Source organism: Syngnathoides biaculeatus, chromosome 17, assembly GCF_019802595.1.
Source record: "Syngnathoides biaculeatus isolate LvHL_M chromosome 17, ASM1980259v1, whole genome shotgun sequence".
NCBI lineage: Eukaryota > Metazoa > Chordata > Actinopteri > Syngnathiformes > Syngnathidae > Syngnathoides > Syngnathoides biaculeatus.
In genome coordinates this window covers 7,167,086-7,190,266 of record NC_084656.1, presented here as the reverse complement: position 1 = coordinate 7,190,266, position 23,181 = coordinate 7,167,086, and the positions used below count along the sequence as shown (strand labels likewise).

At 38.3% G+C, this 23,181-nt stretch overlaps 1 protein-coding gene across 1 annotated transcript in view; it reads left to right on the top strand.

Moving 5' to 3' along the window:
* Positions 1-23,181, top strand: part of LOC133491124 (uncharacterized) — a 63,772-nt gene that overhangs the window by 29,196 nt on the left and 11,395 nt on the right. Inside the window, exons 4-11 of the mRNA XM_061802024.1 lie at positions 5,559-5,686; positions 13,093-13,210; positions 13,449-13,633; positions 14,969-15,047; positions 19,700-20,182; positions 21,664-21,942; positions 22,658-22,759; positions 23,018-23,176. Coding sequence (XP_061658008.1) covers positions 5,559-5,686; positions 13,093-13,210; positions 13,449-13,633; positions 14,969-15,047; positions 19,700-20,182; positions 21,664-21,942; positions 22,658-22,759; positions 23,018-23,176 — 1,533 coding nt within the window. The remainder of the gene's footprint in view (positions 1-5,558; positions 5,687-13,092; positions 13,211-13,448; positions 13,634-14,968; positions 15,048-19,699; positions 20,183-21,663; positions 21,943-22,657; positions 22,760-23,017; positions 23,177-23,181) is intronic.

Here is a 23,181-nt window from a genome sequence, read left to right as displayed (position 1 = left end):
ATTCGACGACATCTATGTGGTCCCCATATTAGCTGCATTCCCTCTCTGTTACGTAAGGCCGCCAGCCTTGTTGGCCGGGGTGGCTCATTTTTGACGCCGAAGTGGCTTATCATGGCACCAAGCCGGGCCGCTTTACGGCATTGTTCATAGCCGCCGCCATCCGCGATGAACAACAATGTCGAGTCGGGCGCTTTACGGCGTTGTTGTCTCACACGGCTGAGTGCAGCATTGTCGGCAGCGTTGCTCAGAGCCACCGCCATCCACGAGCCCGATACGCAGCCTTCGCCGGCGCGGCGACGTCATCCGACGCACACATCGACACATTTAGCACGCATGTCATACGTATGCGGATCTTTTGTTATGTTATGAGAGACCAATTACGTGGTTCGCCCCAAATTATTATTTTTTTTAGTAGCTGTATACACACCTATCTGTCATTTGGAACCCACGAAGCTCTCGTCCATTGCACCCATGCAATCCATTTTTCACAACGAACCAAGTCTGGTCTCTTGCATACTTATGAAGGGTAAATCCATCATCCTGAGTGTTCAAGCAATGTCCAGCAATGCAACAAGCTGGCATTTTGGCTAACACGAAGGAAATATGTGTTCCCTTCCTGGAGGTAAAACTAATAGAAACAAACGAGTCCACTTGAGGGCGGTCCTGCCATATACGTCACTTCCTGCTTCTTCTCGAAAACAAATCCCTCGAGAGGATTTTCATGGCGGGAGTTACAAAAAGCTGTATACGTCAAAATCATGTTTTGTGGTTAAAAAAAAACGCATGGGTCCACGTCGGCTGCCATTTTTTTCATTAATAACATACTAAAAATCATGCATTTCATGACAGTGGCCCTCTAAGAACCCCAAACTGAATGAAAATGCTCATGTTACTTATTCCTCAATCGGAATAAGCAGGCCGTATCCAAATGGAATTTCATTCAGTTTCAAAGGGGTGGGCTATTCTTTTTGCTGAACTGATCAGAAGCAAATTTTGGTCATGTACCTGTATGGGGTTCTTTGGGGTCTGTGTACGCTTCATCTTGATGTAAATGAGCGGTGAGATCATTGTTTACACACAGTGTAAATATGGCTACTTAAGTTTTATTTTTATTTTAATAATAAACACTCCCTAGTACTGTGCTGACTAGATGACCGACCTCCATCTTGACATTCACAACGAAGTGCGCATGTCACAGGCTGTTCTAAGTCGTCCACATGCATATAGATGCCCGCACATGTAAATAGTTGGCCAAATATTTTCAATCGGAATGATTTCATTTGTAATGACAAAAGGTCTCCATGTAAATCCGGCTACTGTCACTCTGAAAATGAGCCCTTGTCAATTAAATATCTGTTGACTTCTGCTGCAGTCCACTATTGGGTGAATAATGTATCCCACTGAGGTTATGATTAATAAAAATGTTAATGTCCCCATGTGTCTTAACTGGGGAATCACACAAAAAACAACTCGGAGCAAAACTGTGATGTTTTAAATATCACTGCAGTGGAGCGAGGTGTTTAGCTCAATTCATTCGTTCGCAGGCTAACTGAACACAACAAACGGTTAGCGTTCCCTTAAGTGTCTCTGTTGTGTGAATCTAAATGTTGAACATGAAGCAAGGCTGTGGAGTGGAAATTTATTGAGTCTGCAGATTGTGTCAATTTTTTTTCAAGAGAAGTTGATATTGTAAATATTGTGACATTCCTCGTGATGACAGACATATGGCATTTTTGTCAACATTTTAGCTGTAAATGCAAGTGTAGATTTTCTATATATAGGGGGTACAATGGAATAGCTTTTAGTTAGTCACATTTGCAATAACATGGAAATTCTCATTAAATCCAAGCTCATATCTGCTAAAATCGCTAGCCACATACACATTCCTGTAGTCAAGTTTCTTCACTTATGCTTACCGAAACACGCACATCATCATCAGGGCCTGTTTTTGGGAAACTACATGTATACAGTACTTTATCTTTGATGACACCCCAGATGAAGAAGAACTCTTGGAAATTGTCATCAAAGTTTACCCCACCTGTTTATATCTAACATATTGGAATTATTAATATTATTATTTGGCTGGCACCTAGTTCAGGGTGTACCCTGCCTCCTGCCCGATGACAGCTGGGATAGGCTCCAGCACTCCCATGACCGGCGTGAGGATAAGCAGCTCAGCAAATGTATTATTATTATTATTATTATTATTATTATTATTATTATTATTATTATTATTGTTATTATTATTGTACTGCACCTACCTACGGTCTAGCAACACATGGCACTTTCCATGCCTCAGTTTTTTCACTGCGGTTTGGTATTTTTTGGGTGTTATGTGACTAAAGGTAACATATTTTTCAACTGAAATCATCTCTGTATTTTGTTTGTCAGCAAAAATTGCATTTTGCAGTGTAATGAGTCATATAAATTAATTTCAGTTTAACAGTTATTTAAGCAGCTCTTTGAATGGTAAATGCCTCATTCCTTAACCACTGGTAATTGGACATTGACCATTACAATACAATAGCATAAAACCTATAGTAAATTAAAGCATTCAAGAAATTTGCTTTACAACAGGTCATTGTCGCAAAATAATACAAAAGAGCGTAAATTGATTTTAAAAAGTCATTAAAATATGGTCTTTTTGTGTAAACTGGCTGGAAATGAAAGAAGCAAATCTGACTAACTTTATCAGTTTCAGTCTGAGATCTTTATTTGAAACCCAATCATGTTCGAGCACATGACTCAGAGGCGTTGAGCGTGATCAGCATGTTCTGCCAGGGTGACTCATCCAGGCTGCTGTCTCTCAGTCGACAGCCGCCATGGAAGGACGAGCTCAGACACGCCCACGCTACCGCCACCAACTTGAATCCTCCCACGTGATGTCCTTGTGCATCTCCTCTGCTCTCTGTGGTCTGTGATCACCTCCTCCTGCCTCCTCAGTCTGTCTGCCTTCTCCTCTTTTCTCCCTCAGCTGGTGATTCATGGCAAGCTTTGCTTTTACTCATCATGTTGCCTTGCGTGTCACAATCTGACGCATTTGTCTGCTGAAATGTTTCACAATTTTACTTTCTCCTACCATTTACTGTCTAGAATGAATATTCTGTGGTCGTTTTTAGAACAGTGTGTGTTTTCCAAACATTTTGATTTAGACTTTCACTATGCACTCTTTTTTGTTGTTTGTTTTTGGGGATCAGTCCCCCTCAGTCTCCACTTTAGTAGGTAAAATACATGCTGTATAGCCTGAGAGGGGTGGGGGGGGGGTTACCTGCCAAATTGTTTTATGTGACCAGGTGAAGCATAGCATGTGTCTGTACATCAAGTTTCTTTCCTAAAGCTGTACCAAAATTGCAAATTGTCTTCATTAATAGCATTTATATATTGAACACATTTTGGAGGGATACAAAACACTTTTGTTTGTAATAAATGTAATAATACTTGAGCAAACCTTTTTTCAGACTTCAGACTTGTTTTTTTTACATTTGTAATATGATGAGGAAATTTTACCGTAAATGTGTTATAGTTAAAATGGCCCTCTGAGGGAAAAGCATAATTTTTAAGGTTAAAGTTATATGTGTGAATGTGTGGAATGTGGAATTTTAAAGTTACACATCATCTGATCTTGCACTTTCTACTTTGTCTTCAGACCAGACCTTTCCCACTCGGAAAACAGAAAATCTCGTCCAGTTTAACCACTTTTTCTTTGATTATTTACATACTCCAACAGTCATTGCATCTTAAAACAACAGAACTTCTTTTGTAACTTTCTCCGTTAATATCGAAAGTAAACATAAGGAGCATGCCTAGCTCGTCTTTACTTGACGTTGCCCAGACTGTGTTGCTAACTAAAACAGCGGTGGTGGACGCTGTCATTAAAAAACACATTGATGGGCTGCGTAAGTGCTGTAACATTTGTAATTATGAGTGTACATCTTTAAGAGCGGGCGGGTATAAGGTAAAGTAGGAAAAAGAGAGTGTGGCGGAGCAGCGGTCGTTGTTGGAGAATGTTGCGTGTTCTGCCTAAAGAAACCTGTGGGTTCCTCTTTCATTTTTTACAGTACGTATGTGAGTTGTGCCATTGGATGTAAACAACCAGTCATCCCTCACTCTTTGAATCACATTGCAAAATGCCACAAACTGAATAGCTGTATGTAAAATTTGCATTGGATTTTTTTTTTTTTGCGCGCAAAGCAGAATAATTGCGAAGAGACTGCATCAGCAGTGCACAATTACACATGTGCTCAATTTAGAAGGGAACATTGGCTGATGTTTTTTTTTGGAGGGGGGCACGTGGTCCCACTATCGACCAAGACTGTCTCGTGATCGACACATTGAGCACCCCTGCTGTAGTGTGTCCGTGACCCTAGTGAGGATAAATGATTGGATGGATGCACTAATCTGGGTCATCATATGAGGTGATATTGTCTAATTTCAGCACATTTATCATTACATCAAGCATAGTATGGTATGGTGGTTTTCCACTTACTGTACACATGCAACAACCAAGTTTTAGAATTTTCAATCACAAAATAATGATATATGGTTTGAATCCATTTTTTTAGAGGAACCATCTAAATGCAAGTTATTGAAATAATTCCACTACTATTGGATTTTCAACTGGGTAATTTATTGTAACCAATTACATTTCCAAAGTAGCCTTCCTGACATTGCTCTTGATGAACTCCTTTGTTTCTTTTGTCAATTACTTTTTTTTTTTAAATTTGAGTCTCATTAATTAAATTTTCTGTGACCATCGTGTTACAAATCCTCGATGAAGCTTAGTGAGTCCATCCCAGAAGAAGCAATCCAAACTAACGCCATGACATTACCTCAAATAAGTTTGTATACTGGGGATCAGCTTTTCCTTCTCTAATCTAGAGTCTTTTCATCATGGTAAACATTGATATCTCAGTCTCATCAGTCCATACAATTTGATCTCCAAATTCGGACGTGTTTTTCTACTTTTGTATCATAATCTAGCCTGGCCTTCCTCTTGTTTTTTCAAATGAGTCCTTGGCATCTTCCAGTATTTGTACGCTATGTTGTGTTCCGTAGTTTGTCTTTATGACATTCACTCATGCGCTCTAAAGGTTGTTGTCCCTAACAATATTTTTATGGTCTTTCCTTACAGCATTTAAAATATTCTGTTGTGAGAGAAGTATTATACGTTTTCCTTCGTCATCCCATTTGACATCTAGTCAGCCTTATTTAGTACGCCACACTGTTTATTTTCCCTCAAGAGATTCCAAATGGTTGGATCGGCTATGACCAACGTTTGTGCAAATTTCCATCTTTTCTCAGCAGCAAAACAAACCTTTCAGTGATATGTTGCAATATTTTTATTCTCTTTTAGAATGAGTGGATTTATAGTAAAGGTGCCATGCTCTGTAATACGCCATTACTACCGAAAAGGAATATGAATTAAAGCCATGCGGGAAGAAATGTGCTGTGTTTAAATTCATTCTGCTTGGCTCAGATTTAATCATTCCAAAATTGTCACAACCTCCTGATATGTTGCCAGTAATACTGTCTAAAGTCATATGAATTCTTTGTTGTAGGGTGTGGTGTTTGCGGAGGACACTGGAGGAGGACTGTGGTGGTTTGCTGTCTTGAGCAAGAAGTTGATCTTTCACCTCCAGGAGCTGCAGATAGAGACGGAACACGAGCTCAACAACACTCAGACACAGTGAGTACATAACTTTTCTGAAGTACAGCACATGAAAACTGGGGAATGTTCCAGGATATGTTCAACTTTAGTTTTCAACCATAAAAGGCTTTCATACAATGAAATACTGATTAAATGTAAACATACTTCTGGGAAAAAAAGGTTCCAGAAAATGTGCTATAAAAGGTTTTACCATCAAAAACATTTCTGCTTCAGTTAAATCCTTGATTGTTTTTTATGAGATGAGGGCCAGTTGTGTTGTGTTTGAACTTGTTAGTCGAAGGCAGCTCAGTGCGGATTTGGAAGGTTTCGTCACACAACTGAAACCCAACTAAGCCGTTTCCATTGTATCTCATAACCGCAGCAGCTCTATGCTCTATTACAAAAATCACCAGGATCCTGCCTGTCGTATGTATTTTTTTTTCCAGTTACTTGTGTTCCAATTCAGGCAAAAAGTAAAGTATTGCATCAGCTCATTTCTGTCTTCATTCTTTTTGGAAACCTAGAGGTTTCATCACATTTAGCTTTTCCCAAAGGTTAGGAATGAATGTCCTTGACATTTATCCTGTTTTATCATTGTTTCCCAACTGAATTGCATCGTAAGAAACAAGTATCAATTCTGTAATGTTCCCTTCTAGGTGTCGAATATGTAGATTATGCTTTTGCATTGCTGGTATTGTTGGACTCTCTTTGAGTTGTCACATTGCACTTTGAGTAGTTAACTGAGAACAGAGAATTTAATTATATCAGCTACCTTTTGGTCTCTTTGATCTTAACAGTAGCACAGATGGTAAATTTTGCCAATCAAAGATGTACAGTAAGATCACAAAAAAAGATCACCATTCACATGTTACTTCTCTTTTTCCAAAAGTAAAACATATTGGATCCTTAGTAACTCTACTTATAGCGGTTGTTTATTTTGAGCCATGCTGTTATATATGCTGTAAACTTAGTTGTTGGTGAGCCAGGTCATCCGTGGACCAAGCTTCCACCGTCCTAACCTTGGAGACATTTTAATGGCAATAATAGATTGGGATTACTGGTACAACGCAAGCAAAGGAGAAGCTAGGCAACCAACGCTTTCAAGACGCTGCATTTTTTTTTTTTACATTAGCATTATTCATTATACTACTATTACTATTAAGATTCCAACTCACACTCAAGGTTACATCTTGGCTGACTGTCAAGCAGTCCAGGAGAGAGTCATCCATGCTTTTATCTCAAGTAGACTAGACTATTGTAATTGTCTTTTGAATGGGCTCCCCAAAAAGAGCGTTAAACAGCTGCAGCTCATTCAGAATGTTGCAACGCGGGTTGTGACCAGAACAAAGTGGTCAGAGCGTATAACTCCATTTCTGAAGTCTTTACACTGAATTCCAGTCAGTTTTACAATACATTTTAAAGCTCTGCTACAGGTACTGGTACTGGTTCTGCTACTGAATGGTTTCAGTCCTGAATACATGAACGAAATGCTAATGAATTACATCCCCAGTAGAGCTCTGAGATCGACTGACTCAGGTCTAATAATGGAGTACAGAGTCCAAAGCAAACATGGTGAAGCAGCATTTAACTTTTATGCTGCAAAAAATGGAATGAGTTGCCATCTGAGGTGACATCAGCCCCAAGGGTGTGTTTTAAAATCCAAATCTTCTTTTTTTTCTCATGCGTTTTAGAGTACTTTCACTTTTCAGTGATATTTCTTGCATTAAAAGCTGTTTTAATTGTACTTTTTCAAAATTTTCAATCTATTTGCATGCTTTTAATCATGTTAAGCTTGTGTATGAAATGTGCTATAAAAATGAATTTTCTTTGCTTTGTTTACTTCCAAGGGTGGGCAGAAGTATCTAATCGATGCATTGCAAGATTTTCCTCCCCAATTAAGCATAGATTTAGCAAATCCTCGGAATCTATTCAATTCCTGGCCAGGAGGGGGCTCTTTGCTACGAATAACTACTACTACTGCTGCTGCTGTTGAGCAACGAGAGAAAAAGCAGATAGTTCAATTAGTAGATGTGGGAATGAACCCACGTTGTCTCGTTGTTACCAGGAATTCTTCGGTATCTCCACCTTCGTAGAGGCAATTCCTGAAGTTGGAGCGCTACTGCTGCTGCTATTACTACTAATACTTCTATTACCCTCCCACATGAGGCCACTGCCAATAATGCAGTCACCATTGTGTAAAAAGACTTATTTTCATGCAACACTTTTTCTACAGCCAAAAGGTGTGATCGAACTTCACTTTAAGAGTTTGTTGTGTTATAAAATTCTGTGATTGGCTGGCAATAAATCCAATGTGTACCCCGGCTGTCGCCCGAAGTCAGCTGGGAGGGATAGGCTCCTGCTCACTCCAAACCCAATAAGGATTAGGCACATTAAAAATTGATGGGATGTGAATTGCTAAATTGTCTCGAGCTCTTCCACCACACATTCATCATATCAACAAAAAAAATAATACCCAACAAACTATCACAAAATGAACATCAAGGTGTGCAAAGGCGACGCCATGTTTATCTCACTAGAGGTGTGTCATTCTGCACATTCTGTGAAACACAGAGCAGCACGTTGAATGCCTCGGAGGAGAAACTGTTCATACTTGTTCTTCGTTAACTTTATTTGGACATATCTTTTTAATTACTGCAGGAACTTTGTCATGCGTAACAAATGGAATCACTTGCGGTCTAACACAGTGTAAGGAAACCGAGGAAGAATTACATTCATAATTTTGGATCTAGGCTGAAGAGGTTTGTGGAAACTTTGACTGAACTACCCAAGGATTAAGTCAACATTTTACCACATTTTCACAGGAATTCAGTGGGATGTAGTGTGAATAGTTAAATATAGTTCATGTGAAATATTTTATAAATATGAACCCTGCAGCAATGCACTCTAACAAAATTGTCATAGCACAAAGCAATGCCATATTTAGCTATTTTGTTACATGTTTAACTTGTGGTTTTTTTACACAATCCTAACCGCATAATAGGGGTTATGTCTCTACTATGGCTTCTACTATCAGAGCCATCTGAAAGAACATTGAGCTTTTAATCTTATTTTAAACAGAAAACTAAATGTCTAACTATAGCCCAAAATTACTTTTGCTTTTCACGTTACCTTTAATCCAGTAGGCTCCATGCAGGCAACACATCTTTTTTCTAAACGTGAACGTTAAAAAAAAAAAAAATGAAATGTCCACTGTGGCTAACGTTGCATCTGTGATGCCATTTAACTATTTTTGTAACTTCCGTAAATCTGGCACTGTGCATGGGATACCTCTGTGTGGATATGAAGATACTATGTTGGACTCGGTGTTAGTCATTTTGTGGACCAGCACACCAGAGCACAAAATAGGGAGCTATGCGGTGCTGGAAGCATGATCGCAACTGACTTTGACCCTGTCCAATCAAAGTGGCTCCTCTTATTCCCTTTAAATTCACCCCACTCAGTCTTGCATAGAGACATCTCTGTGTGTAAATGGACAATATGTAATCACAAAAATCTGTTCATTTTCACTGCTCTTGGCTGACAGTTGGGAGCAGCTACTCAACTCAACAACTCATTCACTGCAATCGATGCCTGCACAATTAGAAATATTTCAAATCTTCATGTTAGGTGAGAGGGCTGGGAGTGAATGAGTTAACTTTGAATTTTCACATCACTCACCCCTTTGTGTATGAAGGGAATCTTCTGGTGTTCGTTGGTGTCATCTGCCTCACCTTATTTACTCCCTCTCCACATGCTCCTGCCATGACAGGTAGTTTGGCAGAACACCATTTAACTAGACTGTGACAGATACGGCAGGCTAAAACACACCTCTAGATTTAAGGTGTGCCAAAGAAGTCTGCCCACTTGCCACTTAGCCTTATGATACACTTCCTGGAAATCTCCTAATTTCACTGGAATTTTGGCACATCAATTAATACACTGACATCACAGTTTAGATCAAAGGCTTCATCGGACCAGGTTATAGTTTCACAACCATTGTACAAGGAATTGTACCCATCACAATGGGCCACCCCGAAAGGACCATCACCTCAGTATTTGCATTTATTTCCAGGGTTTTCCTCTGCATTGAAGAATAATTCATCATAATGGCAATATGATTCATGTTTACTGTAGGAAATGTCATTTGGCACTGTGGAAAATTGAGTGTTACTGTACATTAGTGCTGTGAGTGTTAGTGTGTAATCCTCTTACTTCATCCCATTCGACACATTTCATAAGACTTTGTTGAGTTTCTTTCTAGAGGTGATAAAGCCCCTCAAACGTGAAAGAAAAGAGACAAAGTCTGCATCTTCTGACTCGAAACCTAAAAGAACACAATCCCAGCTACATGATATTATGTGTATGTCATTTGCACCAATTTTTAATATATGTGTAGTTTACAAGGTCTACCACTAAACTACATAATGACAGATACTGTACATGCAACATCAATGATAAATTATGTATCTACCCCCAAAATACATATTAAATACATAGATAAAGGAAATCAAAATAAAGTTTCCATCATACATAAAACAGCTGTTTAGCGGTGCAATATTTATTATTATACAAGACAGTGTTCATTGACTGTTGTATCATATCGCCATAACAGCTTATTGTTTTATTTATTTCTTTGGAGGGGTATTTTTGTTGTTTTTGGAATAAAACAAAAATGTGTGACGACACATTTTAAGAGAAAACGGATCAAATTTAACTAAATTAATGACTTTAAGACTTGGCAATTATTCTTTAATATTGGAAACCAGTTCAGGGTGTACCCTGCCTCCTGCCCGTTGATAGCTGGGTTGGCACCAGCAGTCCTGCTACCCTTTTTGAGGATAAGCAGTTAAGAAAATGGATGAATGGATATTTACCAACATATTAACAATTACCTATATAATACAAAAGGTTAAAAACTTTTTTTTTCTGTCTGCTTGAATGTCTTTGCGTGATCCGAGTAAGTTGTAATGTAGGAATTGCGGGAGAAGCAATTTCTCACAACCACAGAAGATCACAAAAAGGAAGAAATAAACACCCACGATTTTTGTTTGTCACATACATTCATATATTTATGGAGCCCTATTTACAAAAGTATCTAATCAGAACACAATGACAGCTGGTAGAGTGTGTGTGTGTGTGTGTGTGTGTGTGTGTGTGTGTGTGGTGTGTGTGTGTGTGTGTGTGGTGTGTGTGTGTGTGTGTGTGTGTGTGTGTGTGTGTGTGTGTAAAAACGGATGCTAAATGTGTGGGCATAATCTCACGTAAAACAACACACACACACACGCACCACTGTTAATTACAGGATTTTCCATGAAGTTCATGGTTTTTATTCTCAGTCGTCACAAGCCACATTTTTAATGAAGACATTTGAATGGATAAGATCAATTTTGATTGACATTTGAAAACTTGAAAGACTTCTACAAAACAAAGATGAAGTCTCTCTCTCTTACTCTCTTATATTTACACAGATATATATTTGTGTGTGCGTGTGCGTGTGCGCATTGTTATTCTGTTGTTTTTTATACTGGTTGTACAATATGTTTGTGTTATCCATTGCTCATGCTCTCTTAATATATTGTATATGTTTATGCCTGTCATGATAGCATATTTTTTAGGATGCTTTATGTTAATGCTGTTTGGTCAACATGTATGGCTACATATCTTACAATAGAAGCAGTATACTCTTTAGAATGAGCGCATATGTGTGGCATATTCACATTTGTGAAGTGTTCCATAATTGCAAGATGACTGGAAATATCCCACCATGTTTTTAATTCCCATTTGAAGACATAGTTTGTGTTTAAAATGGATTTTGTCATGTTGAGGTTATAGCTGTGCATTTGTTGTGACAACACAAAATTTGAGCGAGCTCGTTGGTGTTACCAGGATCGCAGTGTTCATTTGGCTTGAATTCAGAATGTTTCCACATCGTCATGATGGCGCTAGTTTTTGGAATTCTCTTTATTCCATTATCTGTGCAGCTACCACCTTTGTTATCAAAACTTTGGTTCATGTACGCAACTACCCACATTTCTAAAATAAGCACACGCACACACACAGCAATCAATCGGAGGCTTCTACTCTTCACTTTCTCTCACTGGTTTAGATACTACAATGGGTTTCATGATTCTTCTTTTAAGCCACAGAAATGTTTTTTTTCTTTCTCAAACAACTGGACACCTGTACCCAACCGCTTTTTTTTTTAAATAACACTGTATTCCTAGCACCATGACAGAGTATTAAGCCATTCTTGGCTTCTTCTGGCTTGTCATTGCACTGTGTCTTGCTTTCTCCATTGCAGTCGCGCCACCCCCCACCCTCCCTTCGCGGTGATGATACATTCAGCCCACCCCCCATTGGCTGCTTGAAAAGTAGATCTTGGGGCAAAAATCTGTAGGCCCACCTACCATAGACAGTCTAATGGAAAATGTAATGATGTTACATTGTTGGACATCTGCTACCATAACATTTATTAATTTATCATGAACATTTATCAATACCGTATTCACAAGCATACATCCTCACTGCTCCTTGAGAACAACACATTTTAAAACGTCAAAACTTCTTGCTTTTAATTAGGCTGCATCTTTTCAAATTTTTCTCTGTGCTGTCCTTTTGCACCACAACTTTAAATGCAGACTTGCCTACATGAGGAATTTTTTTTAAAAAACAAGAATCACTTGAAAAATTTGCAGTATAGCACAATATAGCAGGAATTCACTTTACTGTGCTGTTATTGTTTCAGTCAGACTGGTGGAATGTAAATAATTGATTATGACATAAACAGTCGTCAAAACATCCGGTACGCTGTTAGGCCTCCATGACAACCTCATTAATAATAGGACAGCTTTGTGTTTTTGTATTATTCTTTGTGTTATTTCCACTGATTTGCCTTGCCCTGCATGTTGATCTGCAGTTTGCTAATCAAAGGCCTTCGTCAGCTCATCCCCCATTTTTTTTTTTTTTTTTTTTTTTTTATCTTACAGAACATTTCTCACATTCTCATCAGCTCACTCTTCTTTCTTCTTTGGGAGAGAGATTTAGCTCCCCCTTGTGGATCAATTGTCAATGATGTCAGTGGTTTCCAACCTTTATGGAGCCAAGGCACAATTTTAACAATTGAAAAATCTCACGGGACAACAACAGACAAAAATGACACAAAGTAGATGCACATTGATGACTGCATGTACTTCCTGGCATCACCCAGGCACACTAACTAATTAACGAACGACCTTTTCAACAATACTTATAGTGAGAAATTAAAATTGCCCGACACATGCACATGTACTGCATTTAACCTGCAAGTAGTTAGAATGTACTGAATTAGCTAAAATGTTATTATTTTAATTACTGCTCGATGGCTTTTACTAAGAATCGATTCAGAGTTCAAGTGAGAAGTTAGTTGAGGTCCACTTTGGTAACGTCTTTTACCTGTGTGTCATCAGACAACTCCACATTGAAGGCCGTCTGCAGCAGCTGACATCGGAGTTGTTTGCGCTGCGAGAGAAGAAGGAGCAAATCCAGCAAGAATTCACAAGTAACCCCACCCTTCACACATCAACCGTGAGTGAACGGGGCTGTGAAAACAAAACATGCAGTAGAAATTGACAAGTTGACGATTGCTGCAATGATTAGCTAAATATGACACCGACCGTATTATATCTTCATCTTACGAGTGACAGCTGTGTTGTGCGATCAAAGTGTTGGGAAAAATGATCCGTGTTTGTAGTTAGCAGTAAAGAGAGAAGAGCGACCAAGTACAAGTATTAGTAATATTGCTCTCCTTTATCTTACCTGACAGTTGCAGTTGCGGGCTTGTCGGGCCCTTCAGGCCTCTATTGCTGAGGGTCTGGTCCAGTCAGAGAGGCTTGTGTTCCAAAAGGAGGCACTGAGCACGCTCCGTAGCCTTCTTACACAAGACCTGCACAGATACTGGGAAGAGACGCAAAGACTAGTTTGTTTCGTACAGAGAATTCTCAAACACAGGTACACATTACATACAGAATACATCCTCACTAGTATGATAAATGCTTGAAAAAAGAAAGCTGACTTGAGACTCAAATGCATGTTGTTCCAGCAGGCTGTTTGAAGTTGGATTTGTTCATATTTTTTTAGAATTTAAAAAAAAATGTTCCAAGGGACTGAATAAAACATATTTTATATACCTGATGTCATAAGTAATATTTTACCATCGTCATGAAACCTTTAGAGAGCAACAAATTCCTGGTTTCCATCATCTTTATAAAAGAGTTATTTACTGATCATTTGATCAGTGGTAATAAATACGTGGCCCACTGAATTTCAATCAATCAATTTTACTGATATGAGTATTTGAATTTTTGCCAGTTGTTATCTATCAAATGATTATAATTGTTTCTAAGGGAAAAAAAAAACTACTATAAATTACTTTTGTCAAAGTTTTATAACCAATATAACATTAGCTTCAGGAATGATTTGTAGCATGTTTCCTGAAGATTCTGATTACATGTTTGGATATTTCAGATCCCCCCAATCCCTTATTGTGTAATACTTCCTTTTCCGTGAAAACTAACCCAAATGCATCTTAGTTTTCAGGGTTTTCTTTTTTTTTTGTCATTTTTCATGTCATTTTTTTGTTACTCAAGCTTTTTAAACCATTACGGATAGCGAGGTATTTGCAGTACACCAGAGGGATAAGTGAGCTGACATGCCAGGATGAGGCAGCTACTTTGCATTCACACTATCGCACACACCAAAATATACATTAATATGTATAAATTTGTGAAAGTATGGGAACTATTGCATTTCATTGTATGAATGCCTATTATGAACTTTTGTCCTTACTGTTTTTTTAATCATCAGAACTTGCTGAAAATAAGACTTTAAGCATGGTTTAGATGGAATTTTATTTATTTATTTTGTAGATTCTCTTATTTATTTATTTTATTTCAGTTTCTTTGCCATTATTGATCAAATTATATGAAAATGACTCAATAACCTTTGGCAATGAGTTCACAAATTTAAAAAAAAACTGCAAACACTTGAGGGTGATGAAAATCATCTTAAATTGAGTCGCTTTGTGTCATCTCACGCTGTCTTATTTATTTTTTCAAAGGTAAGATATCCTTTAAAAATCTGGACTATTTCTACTTGGACATCAATAATAATAATATAATAATAATTTAAACATGATTGTTTGAACTCTGATAAAGAATCTGCACTTGTTTTGCCTCAATTATCAGGTTACCATTTTGTTTCAGAAAGCATTGCCGTACTGTAACTTGTACTGGTTGTTGTAAAAAGTTGTGTTTTTAAATCTTTGTGTGTTTCTTCTGCCTTCAGCCGAGAAGAGGAAGAGGAGACTTCCACCAACAGCCCCAGTGGCCACAGCATGCAAGAAAAGAACGAGACAAACAATATGGTATGGTGAAAAACTCCCTGATCTAAACTCATCTCTTGAAATCATCACATTTGTGAAGTTTCGCAAAACAAGGTCATACAGTATAGCACTTGTTTGTGAGGTCAGTGGTCACTGGTTTTGGCTCATAGTCTCTGTTGTAATTGGGTCTTTAAGGTCAGCCATGCCTTCATGGACTTTGTTCTGTGCAGGTGGGGCGCAATTGTGTAAAACAAAATCAAATATAGTGTAACGTGTTTTGATATGCAGAAAAAAAAATAAGATTCACAAGTCGTTAGGGGTAAATATTACATTATGATATACTGTATATACTGCGAACCTTGTGCGTACTTGTGGTTCAGATTCACCTATTCACACTTTTTTTGTTCTGTTTTGGATGCTTATTGGCTGTATATCCCCATGCATTTTCGTTCTGAATTATTTGATTTATTTACTTAAACGAAATTATAATTGGTGTTGAATATTCGCAGATTAGCGTAAGGGTGATTTAACTGGTTAGAGCGTTGGCCTCACAGATGTGAGAACCGGAGTTCAAATCCCAGCCCCGCCTGTGCGGAGTTTGCATGTTCTCCCAGTGCCTGTGTGTCGCTTTATGTGCCAATGTGGCTTTAGACACAGAATACAGCCTGGAAAATTTAAATAAAACGTGTGTGTGCATGTGTGTCTGGCATGGATCCAGCTGTTGTCAGTCTTTCTTCGACAGTTGGAGTAGATGCAGAGGAAACATCTGCCTGCTCATCTGGCTCTGTCTGACTCACACACAAACAAACACACACACATTCATACTCGCACACATTTAACATCATTCCCGAAAAAACAGGTAATAGACAGACATACAGTTGTGACAGGTAACGATGGGGGGTGTTGGTTTAGTCTTATTATAACGGGAAACCTGTCAAAGTGTCGACAGAGTTTAAGCGGAGAAGCCTAACCACAAACAGCCGATAGGCCAACTGCCAACATAAACAAAACTTTGAGTCGTGTAAGAAAATGTTTATAGTAGAGGTAAAGCACAGCAGCACCATTGGGGTGAATGTGCACTTGATTTTGATGGGTAACAGTTACGGTAACTGTTGTAGTTCCCGCTGTATTTAACAGCTTATCTGTTGCAAAAACTTTTAGCTGTTTTTTTTTTTTTTTTCTTAACTAACAATCTGGATCATTCTCAGAATATTGCTGCAACTGTGTGTGCCTTAAATAAATAAATGCTACCTACACATAGTCCAAACATATACAGTACATGAACCTGTAGGCAATACTGAAGATTGCCTTTAAAGGACATTATGGGATGTATATTAATAGAAAATATGGAAATACTCAGATTAAGATGACACTGTAATTGCAATGATCAGAAAATGATAATTTAAAAAAAGACCATTATGATGGAATCCTATTCCCATGGGATGCATTAGTTACTAAACTACATTTTTTTGTGTCAGTGGAATGTCAGAGAAATACAAACCAACAAAACAACAAGTGAATGTTTGTCATTTTGACCTGGAGTATAATGAATGATTTATCCTCTTGCTGTTTTTCTTAAGATACCCCAAATAATTTGCTCTAAAGGTGAAAGGCTAATGACTGCATGCTGTTCTGTTGGGTGGGAACGGCAGCAAGGCGCATTCCAACCTGTACTCTCACGCTTGGTTATCCTAATCTAGATGAGCCAATCCAGTCCGTAGAGATGATTTGTAACCTTCTCATCAGATTATTTGACTTTAATCTGTCACAAAACCATCCAAGTATCGTCCTAATCACACATCACTATGATTATATGTATTCAATAATATATTTGAACATGTCAGTGACACATAATAGACTTCCATACAATTACATGATCAATACTTGAATACCTCGTATATTTGGGAATTCAGAAATATTATGTCAGAAGTGAAGGAAACAGTGATATATATTTTAAAATATCACAATCACACAAATCCATCTGTCAATCCTGAATACCAGATTTACTGCATTAATTTGTTTAACAAGCTAATCCTTTTTTCCTTTCGAGTAATTAAATTCCTCTTTATTTCAATTATCCTTATTTAAGCGATCCTGAAGAGATGGAGCTCATTAAATGGGTTTGGTAAATTGGTTTTAATCCAATGACATGTAAACTCGTTTTTATTAATCCCACATAGGATAAAGACATATCTTGGATTTGATCAGATTGCATTATAATTGCCAATAAATAATACTGATTAAAGTGTCATTGAGAGTTCGTGATGCATGACACTAGCTTCGGATAAAATGATTATCGATTGAAATGAAGATGATGCAGAAAAATATTATATCAGCGCTTATGAATCTGAAAAGAAATTAAGGGAATCATCAAACAAAATCATATATATTTAAAATGGTAAAACTCAAGTCAAAGCATCAGAAAATATAGAATGCCTGAAACTCACATGACGAAATGAATATTCTGAGTTGGAATATATAGCTTTTTGATGAGGTGGGGGGAACCAGTCAGGTGGCCACCAACACCAAAGTAATGAAAAGTCCACTTGGCTACAGATGGATGGGCCCTGACAGTTGATCAAATTGATTGTTTTAATTTAAAAAATGGGGTTTATAGATCCCGTTATCTTTGTGCAGATGACTTTAATCTCTTTGTGGGTGCCTCGTAAACAAAGTCGTCCCATCAAAAGAAAGCTCTGCAAACATCCCCATTACTTTTGATACCGAATCAAATTTTACTCGCTATCATCACGGCTGGTAGGACATGAGGACAACATGGAGTTCACAGCTCATGCCAGCACTTTAAATACTAACGTCATATCAAGGATTCTTCATGGGCTGCATGAAGCATTCTGGGAATGCCGGAATATGAGATTTAATTCTACGAGATCCATTAAGGAAGTCCACAAAAAGATACATAGCTTGTAAAGTAATGACCAACACTAAAATACTGTAGTCCATCCATCCACCCATCCATCCATTTTTCGATCTGCTAATCCTCACAAGGGTCACGAAGGTACTGGATCTTATATATGTGCCCTGAGATTGGTGAATGGACTGGGATGGGCTCGAACTCACTGACAACCCTATTGAGGATAATAGCAAATAGATGTCTGAGAATATAAGGATTAGAAGACATCTATGTAGAGATGTCATGAGTGGAAATCTACATCTTAAAACGTATGTTTTCTAAAAGAGGGGGGGACACATGAAAATCCAATGTGATTTCCATGTCCATGTCAAAATGAGCGCTCGATTTCCAGGGTGAATATAATAACATAAAAATAATCAGCTTCAAGATAATCCTGCAAACATGTTTATACTGTAGTGCTCAGCGGTGATCCCAAACCCCAGATACCCTTTGCTGACACCCCCCCCCCCCTTTTCAGCCCTCCAGGGCTTCCCTGCTCTCCCAACCCAGCCTCGTCTCACTGTCCCACGGGGAGGCAGGCAGGCGAGTCCCTGGATTAAGGCCACGCGATGATTTAAACCGTTGGACTTCTGCCACTTCATTTCTCTAAGTGGCATTGTCCGTGTTGTTATCATTGTTAATTAAAGTTGGATTTAGTCAAGTGGTTGGTTGGATAACAGTGAAAAATGTCTCCTGTTTTGCTTATTCTTGTCTTCTGAGATATTAAGTTAAGTGGATTTTGGAGTCTACCTCTTTTATCTATTTCTTTTTTTTTTTTCTATTTCGGTAAGAGACAGCCTGGTGTTTGTTTCGCTGGGAAATGTTTTTCGATGACCGAGCAGATGTTGCCGTTTCTCGGGAGGGATTTATGTCAGTATTAGACCACACATACACGCAAACACACATTCTCTGGGCTTTATGTCATTTTGAATATTATGTTTTTCAAACAAACTAAAGTAGAAGTAGAGATAATAAGGTAAGGAGTTCCAGTTAAGATACTTGATGGTTCCCATTAAAGTGCTGTACAGTACTTCGTTCTGTTCTCAATATTGTGGAACCTTTGAGGAAGACATTGACATTATCAGTCCATTCCAGGACTAAAACAATTTTTCCTAAAATGACTAATGAAAAAAAAAAGCATTTATTGTAAACTGTAAACACTCAAATTTGCCTTAATGATATCATATATTGTATGTATACTGCATGTACGGGCAATATTCTACTCAACATTTTAACATTCGTAATTGTCAGACAACTATAAAAAATAAGCTAACGGCTTCATACTAAAACAAAATAAATTACAATAAATATAGGTCATCTTTGATGAGGGATGACACGTATGTTTCTAATTAAAAAATAAAATAAAACACCGTCTTGTGACATCTGCAGGCAACTACAAACTATTTTTGTGGGCATCAATTACTCGTAGATTTTCATGGTAGTGGTCACCTATTTTCTCGGCAATAGCAGGATTTCCGGAGTATTTCAGTGAGGAGTGTGTGTTTTTCTTGTTGACAAGTACTGTACAATCATGTACACCTGATTGCCAATCCAGAGTACATAATTTTGAATTTCAATAAATAGTCACATTGGAATTCACCAATGCCAGAAAAAATACAGGATTTGACTGGTTTATACACACACACGATCGAAAATCAATATTTTTTTGTGGCTTATTCATGAAAACTGTCTGTTTTGCTCTGCACTTTTAATGGGTGAAGCGTGTCTACTGCACCTCCATAACTTTATTTTGGCGGCTTGTTATTGTGTTCAACTCTTTCAGCATACACCTGCGCCTCCATCCCAATCCCCACTTACAACCAACAAAGAAGAAGACGTACAGAACTGGAGAGCCAGTCAGAGGAAAACAGGCCTCTCAAATCTGCAACGAGCCAGCAGCGTCAAAGACCTTATCAGTAAATTCTCTGGTCCAGAGCATGACTTATATCTTGGGTCTTCTCTGGGTCTTTTTTCAGCCGCAGGGAGAGGTCCAAAGTTCATTTCCTTTGAGACTGTTTTGCCTCCTAAGTCCAAGTTGCGTTCGACCGTTATCGGTCCATACGACAGTCCACTTCCGAGCATCTATGTGACGCCTCCGTTCAGGGAGGAAATTCGGCGAGCTGCTGAATTCGCTCCAAGAGATGCGGGAATTAGCCAGATAACTGCAAGAGCTGATTGTCCAGTAAGAGCGAGGAGTCAAAAGACTGATTCAAACAAATCAACAGACTCTGGTAGAGATTCGGTGGCAGACTCTGGCGTGGGATCGGTAAGCAAAACATAAATAAATACAAAATCTTGCACGGGAAAAGCTGTGATTTTTCTATGCATGGAGACAAAATTACAGCGTGGCACTGCATGTTCTTGAAATGCATGATTTAAGAAAAAGTTCATAGAAATCAGTGTCATGGACGACAAAGGAGAGTTTAAGCATGCAATGATCAAGCTGATCCAATAGCTTTAGAGTCACCTTTTACTCATCACTTTCCCTCCTCAGTTTAGTTAAATATAGTAGATTATGCCAAAATGACAATTTTACTGCATGATGAAATATGTTATAACAGACTATCCTTTTTTTAATTGCTGATTGTGTTTGTCTTTTCAATGCTTGTGGCGAAGCACCGACTAATAATTCATCTTCCATTTAAAATCCCTTCTAAGTTATTTTCACCCCCATATGGAATCAGAGGCTGAATAAAATCTGTAAAAGCATCAGAAAAAATATTTATTGTGAATTCTCCAGACATATTAGTGAGAAAATGATTCAAAAACCCCAACCCAAGGTTAATTCACGACTCATTTTTGTCCAAGTTAAGTTGTGACCCTCGTTTATCTTTGTGTACATTTCTGTTTTGATGTTCTTGAAATAAAACCTAAAATTCAACAAAATGTGATAACCCTAAAATGTCTTCTAATATAAATGTAACATGACCTTTTCTAAACTATTAAATACATGTCCAATTGTTCAGTATTTCAGTACTTTTTGCACAACATGCTTGTCTCTGACCAGCGACAGCAAAAGTTTTTTTTTTTTTTTCATATTTCCAAGGACGTCTGCATCTATACCTTTCTGTGACTCTTCCAGTGTCTCTCTCCCTCTGTAACCTGCTGATGACTCTCTTAGCTCAGCATTCTTGCTCTGAGAGCACATTTGATGCCTCACAAGTGTGAGGAACATTTGATGAGTTGCTAATTGATGTCTTGCTCTTGTGAGGTCAGAATGTGTGAACAGCATGATTAGTAGAAATGTTTATATTGAGCCAGGTTTTTGGTTATTGAATAATGGCTTGTGCAAAAATTTTGCCTTGTTAGAAATTAGTACAGACACATTGAACAGTTGGACATGCATTCAAAAGTTTAGAAATCAAATGACAAAGTTCATCTGTAAAGGTTCGAGAGCATTTTTGATGGATCCTGAAAAAAAAAAAAATACATTTGTGTAGTGTATCCTCAGTGTACTCTTAAAGCAGTAACATACTGCCGTTTTCAGTAAATATGAAGCAGGATCTTGGACATCTGAGAAAAGATTATGAGGGTCTCTGTCAAAAAATAATAGTCGCTTAAGGCATGCTGATTTTAAAGGTGCATCGTTAAAAGCTTTAGTCATAATTTATAGGAATTGCCAAGTGTTACAACTGATTTCACTTCAACTGAACAACATCACCACATGCTCATTAAAACACTAAAATCACTTGTTTCTCTTTGTATATGGTGACAATAATGTTTCTTTCTTTTTCTTTTTTTTTTCAGGAGCCTGAAAGCGAATCGAATAAGCAAACAGACAGCCTGTCAGAGGAGGAGCCCTCCACTCCCCGAGTCGTGCCGCCCAGCCCCAAATATCAGCTGTTCCTCAACAATGATCTGAAGACCAACGGCTTGAGTGGAAAGGATGCAGATGGTCCGGGAGGCGGAGGGTCGCCGGGGGAGAACGGCCCCAGGCTGTCCCGGTGGGAGACCACTCAGACAGGGCTCAACAACTTCCAAGGGTCCATGGAGTCAGTCGCCTCGCGGGACTTAGAAACTGATCGGGTGGGTTGGGGTGATGAGTGCCCTTCTTTTGGAGAGTTGTGTTTGTGTGATTCATAGGTGTGGGTATAGGTTGGACAAGGGACAGGTTAAAAATTCCAAGGTGTCCATAAAAATTGTGTGGCATTGATGTGGCACTCCATAAATTAAAATATTTTTAGTATTTATTTCGGAAAGTCTGCATCACACTTCGAATGGTCATAGTTTTGATCCCAAACTCGGCACCGCCTTTGTGGAATTTGCATTTTTTTCCCCATGTTCGCATGAGTTTTCTCCAGTTAGTCACGTTCCAAAAACATGCATGAGTAAATAAATTGCCCATAGGTGTGAATGTAATGGTTGTTTGTGTAAATGTGCAATGCAACAGACTGGGAATCTGTCCATGGTAATCTGTCTCTCATCCTTGACACTAAAGATGACAAGTGGTGTAGAAAATAAATGAGTAGGTCGTCTGATGCTATTTTTCCAAGTAGAGACCACATGCAACCGACCTATTGTCAAACAGCCCCACCTTTTGGTAAAAATATGAATTAACGTATCCTTTGGCTGTTTCCAAACATCCATTTTTTACCACGTGTTAATGCATTTGTAAGGCAAAGTATAAATATTATTTCCTGAGCCATTTGATTTCAGATGTAAAATCTATATCGTGAATTAACTAAAATATAACATTGGTGTGTGTGTGCATGGTTTTTTTTGGTTTTTGTTTTTTTTACAGACCATCTTTGCTGAAAGCCCTCGAGTGTTCAACAGTCCCTACACCATGAATATAAACACATCTTCTGATTACAACCCGATATACCGGACAAATGAGTTTAAGGTTAGCAATATTGCAGCTCAAAATACATGGCAAATGTTGAAAATGTTTATCAATACAAAAAAAAAAAAACCTCTGGTCAGTTATCACGCTATATGGACAAAGAATGGGTGAAAATAAGAAACTAACCATAACTGGAGATTGTCTGAGAATATAATATGTCAGTATATGATCAGTCACGGCACTCTTTTCTAAAGAACAAGATCAAAACGAATTACATTGCGGTGAGCATGACTGAACCTCACCTCTGTTTCTATCCAGAGTGGAATTTCGCCTGCCACCTCAGAGTTGAACCTGCACACCTTCAACAGCCGCAGCAGCAGTCCCGTGCCTATGAGCGGGCCCTCTCTCATGCCCACACGCATAAGATATTCTGCCTACGATTCTCTGTTAAAAAGGAGAAACGACGTTCCCAACCCTGTACG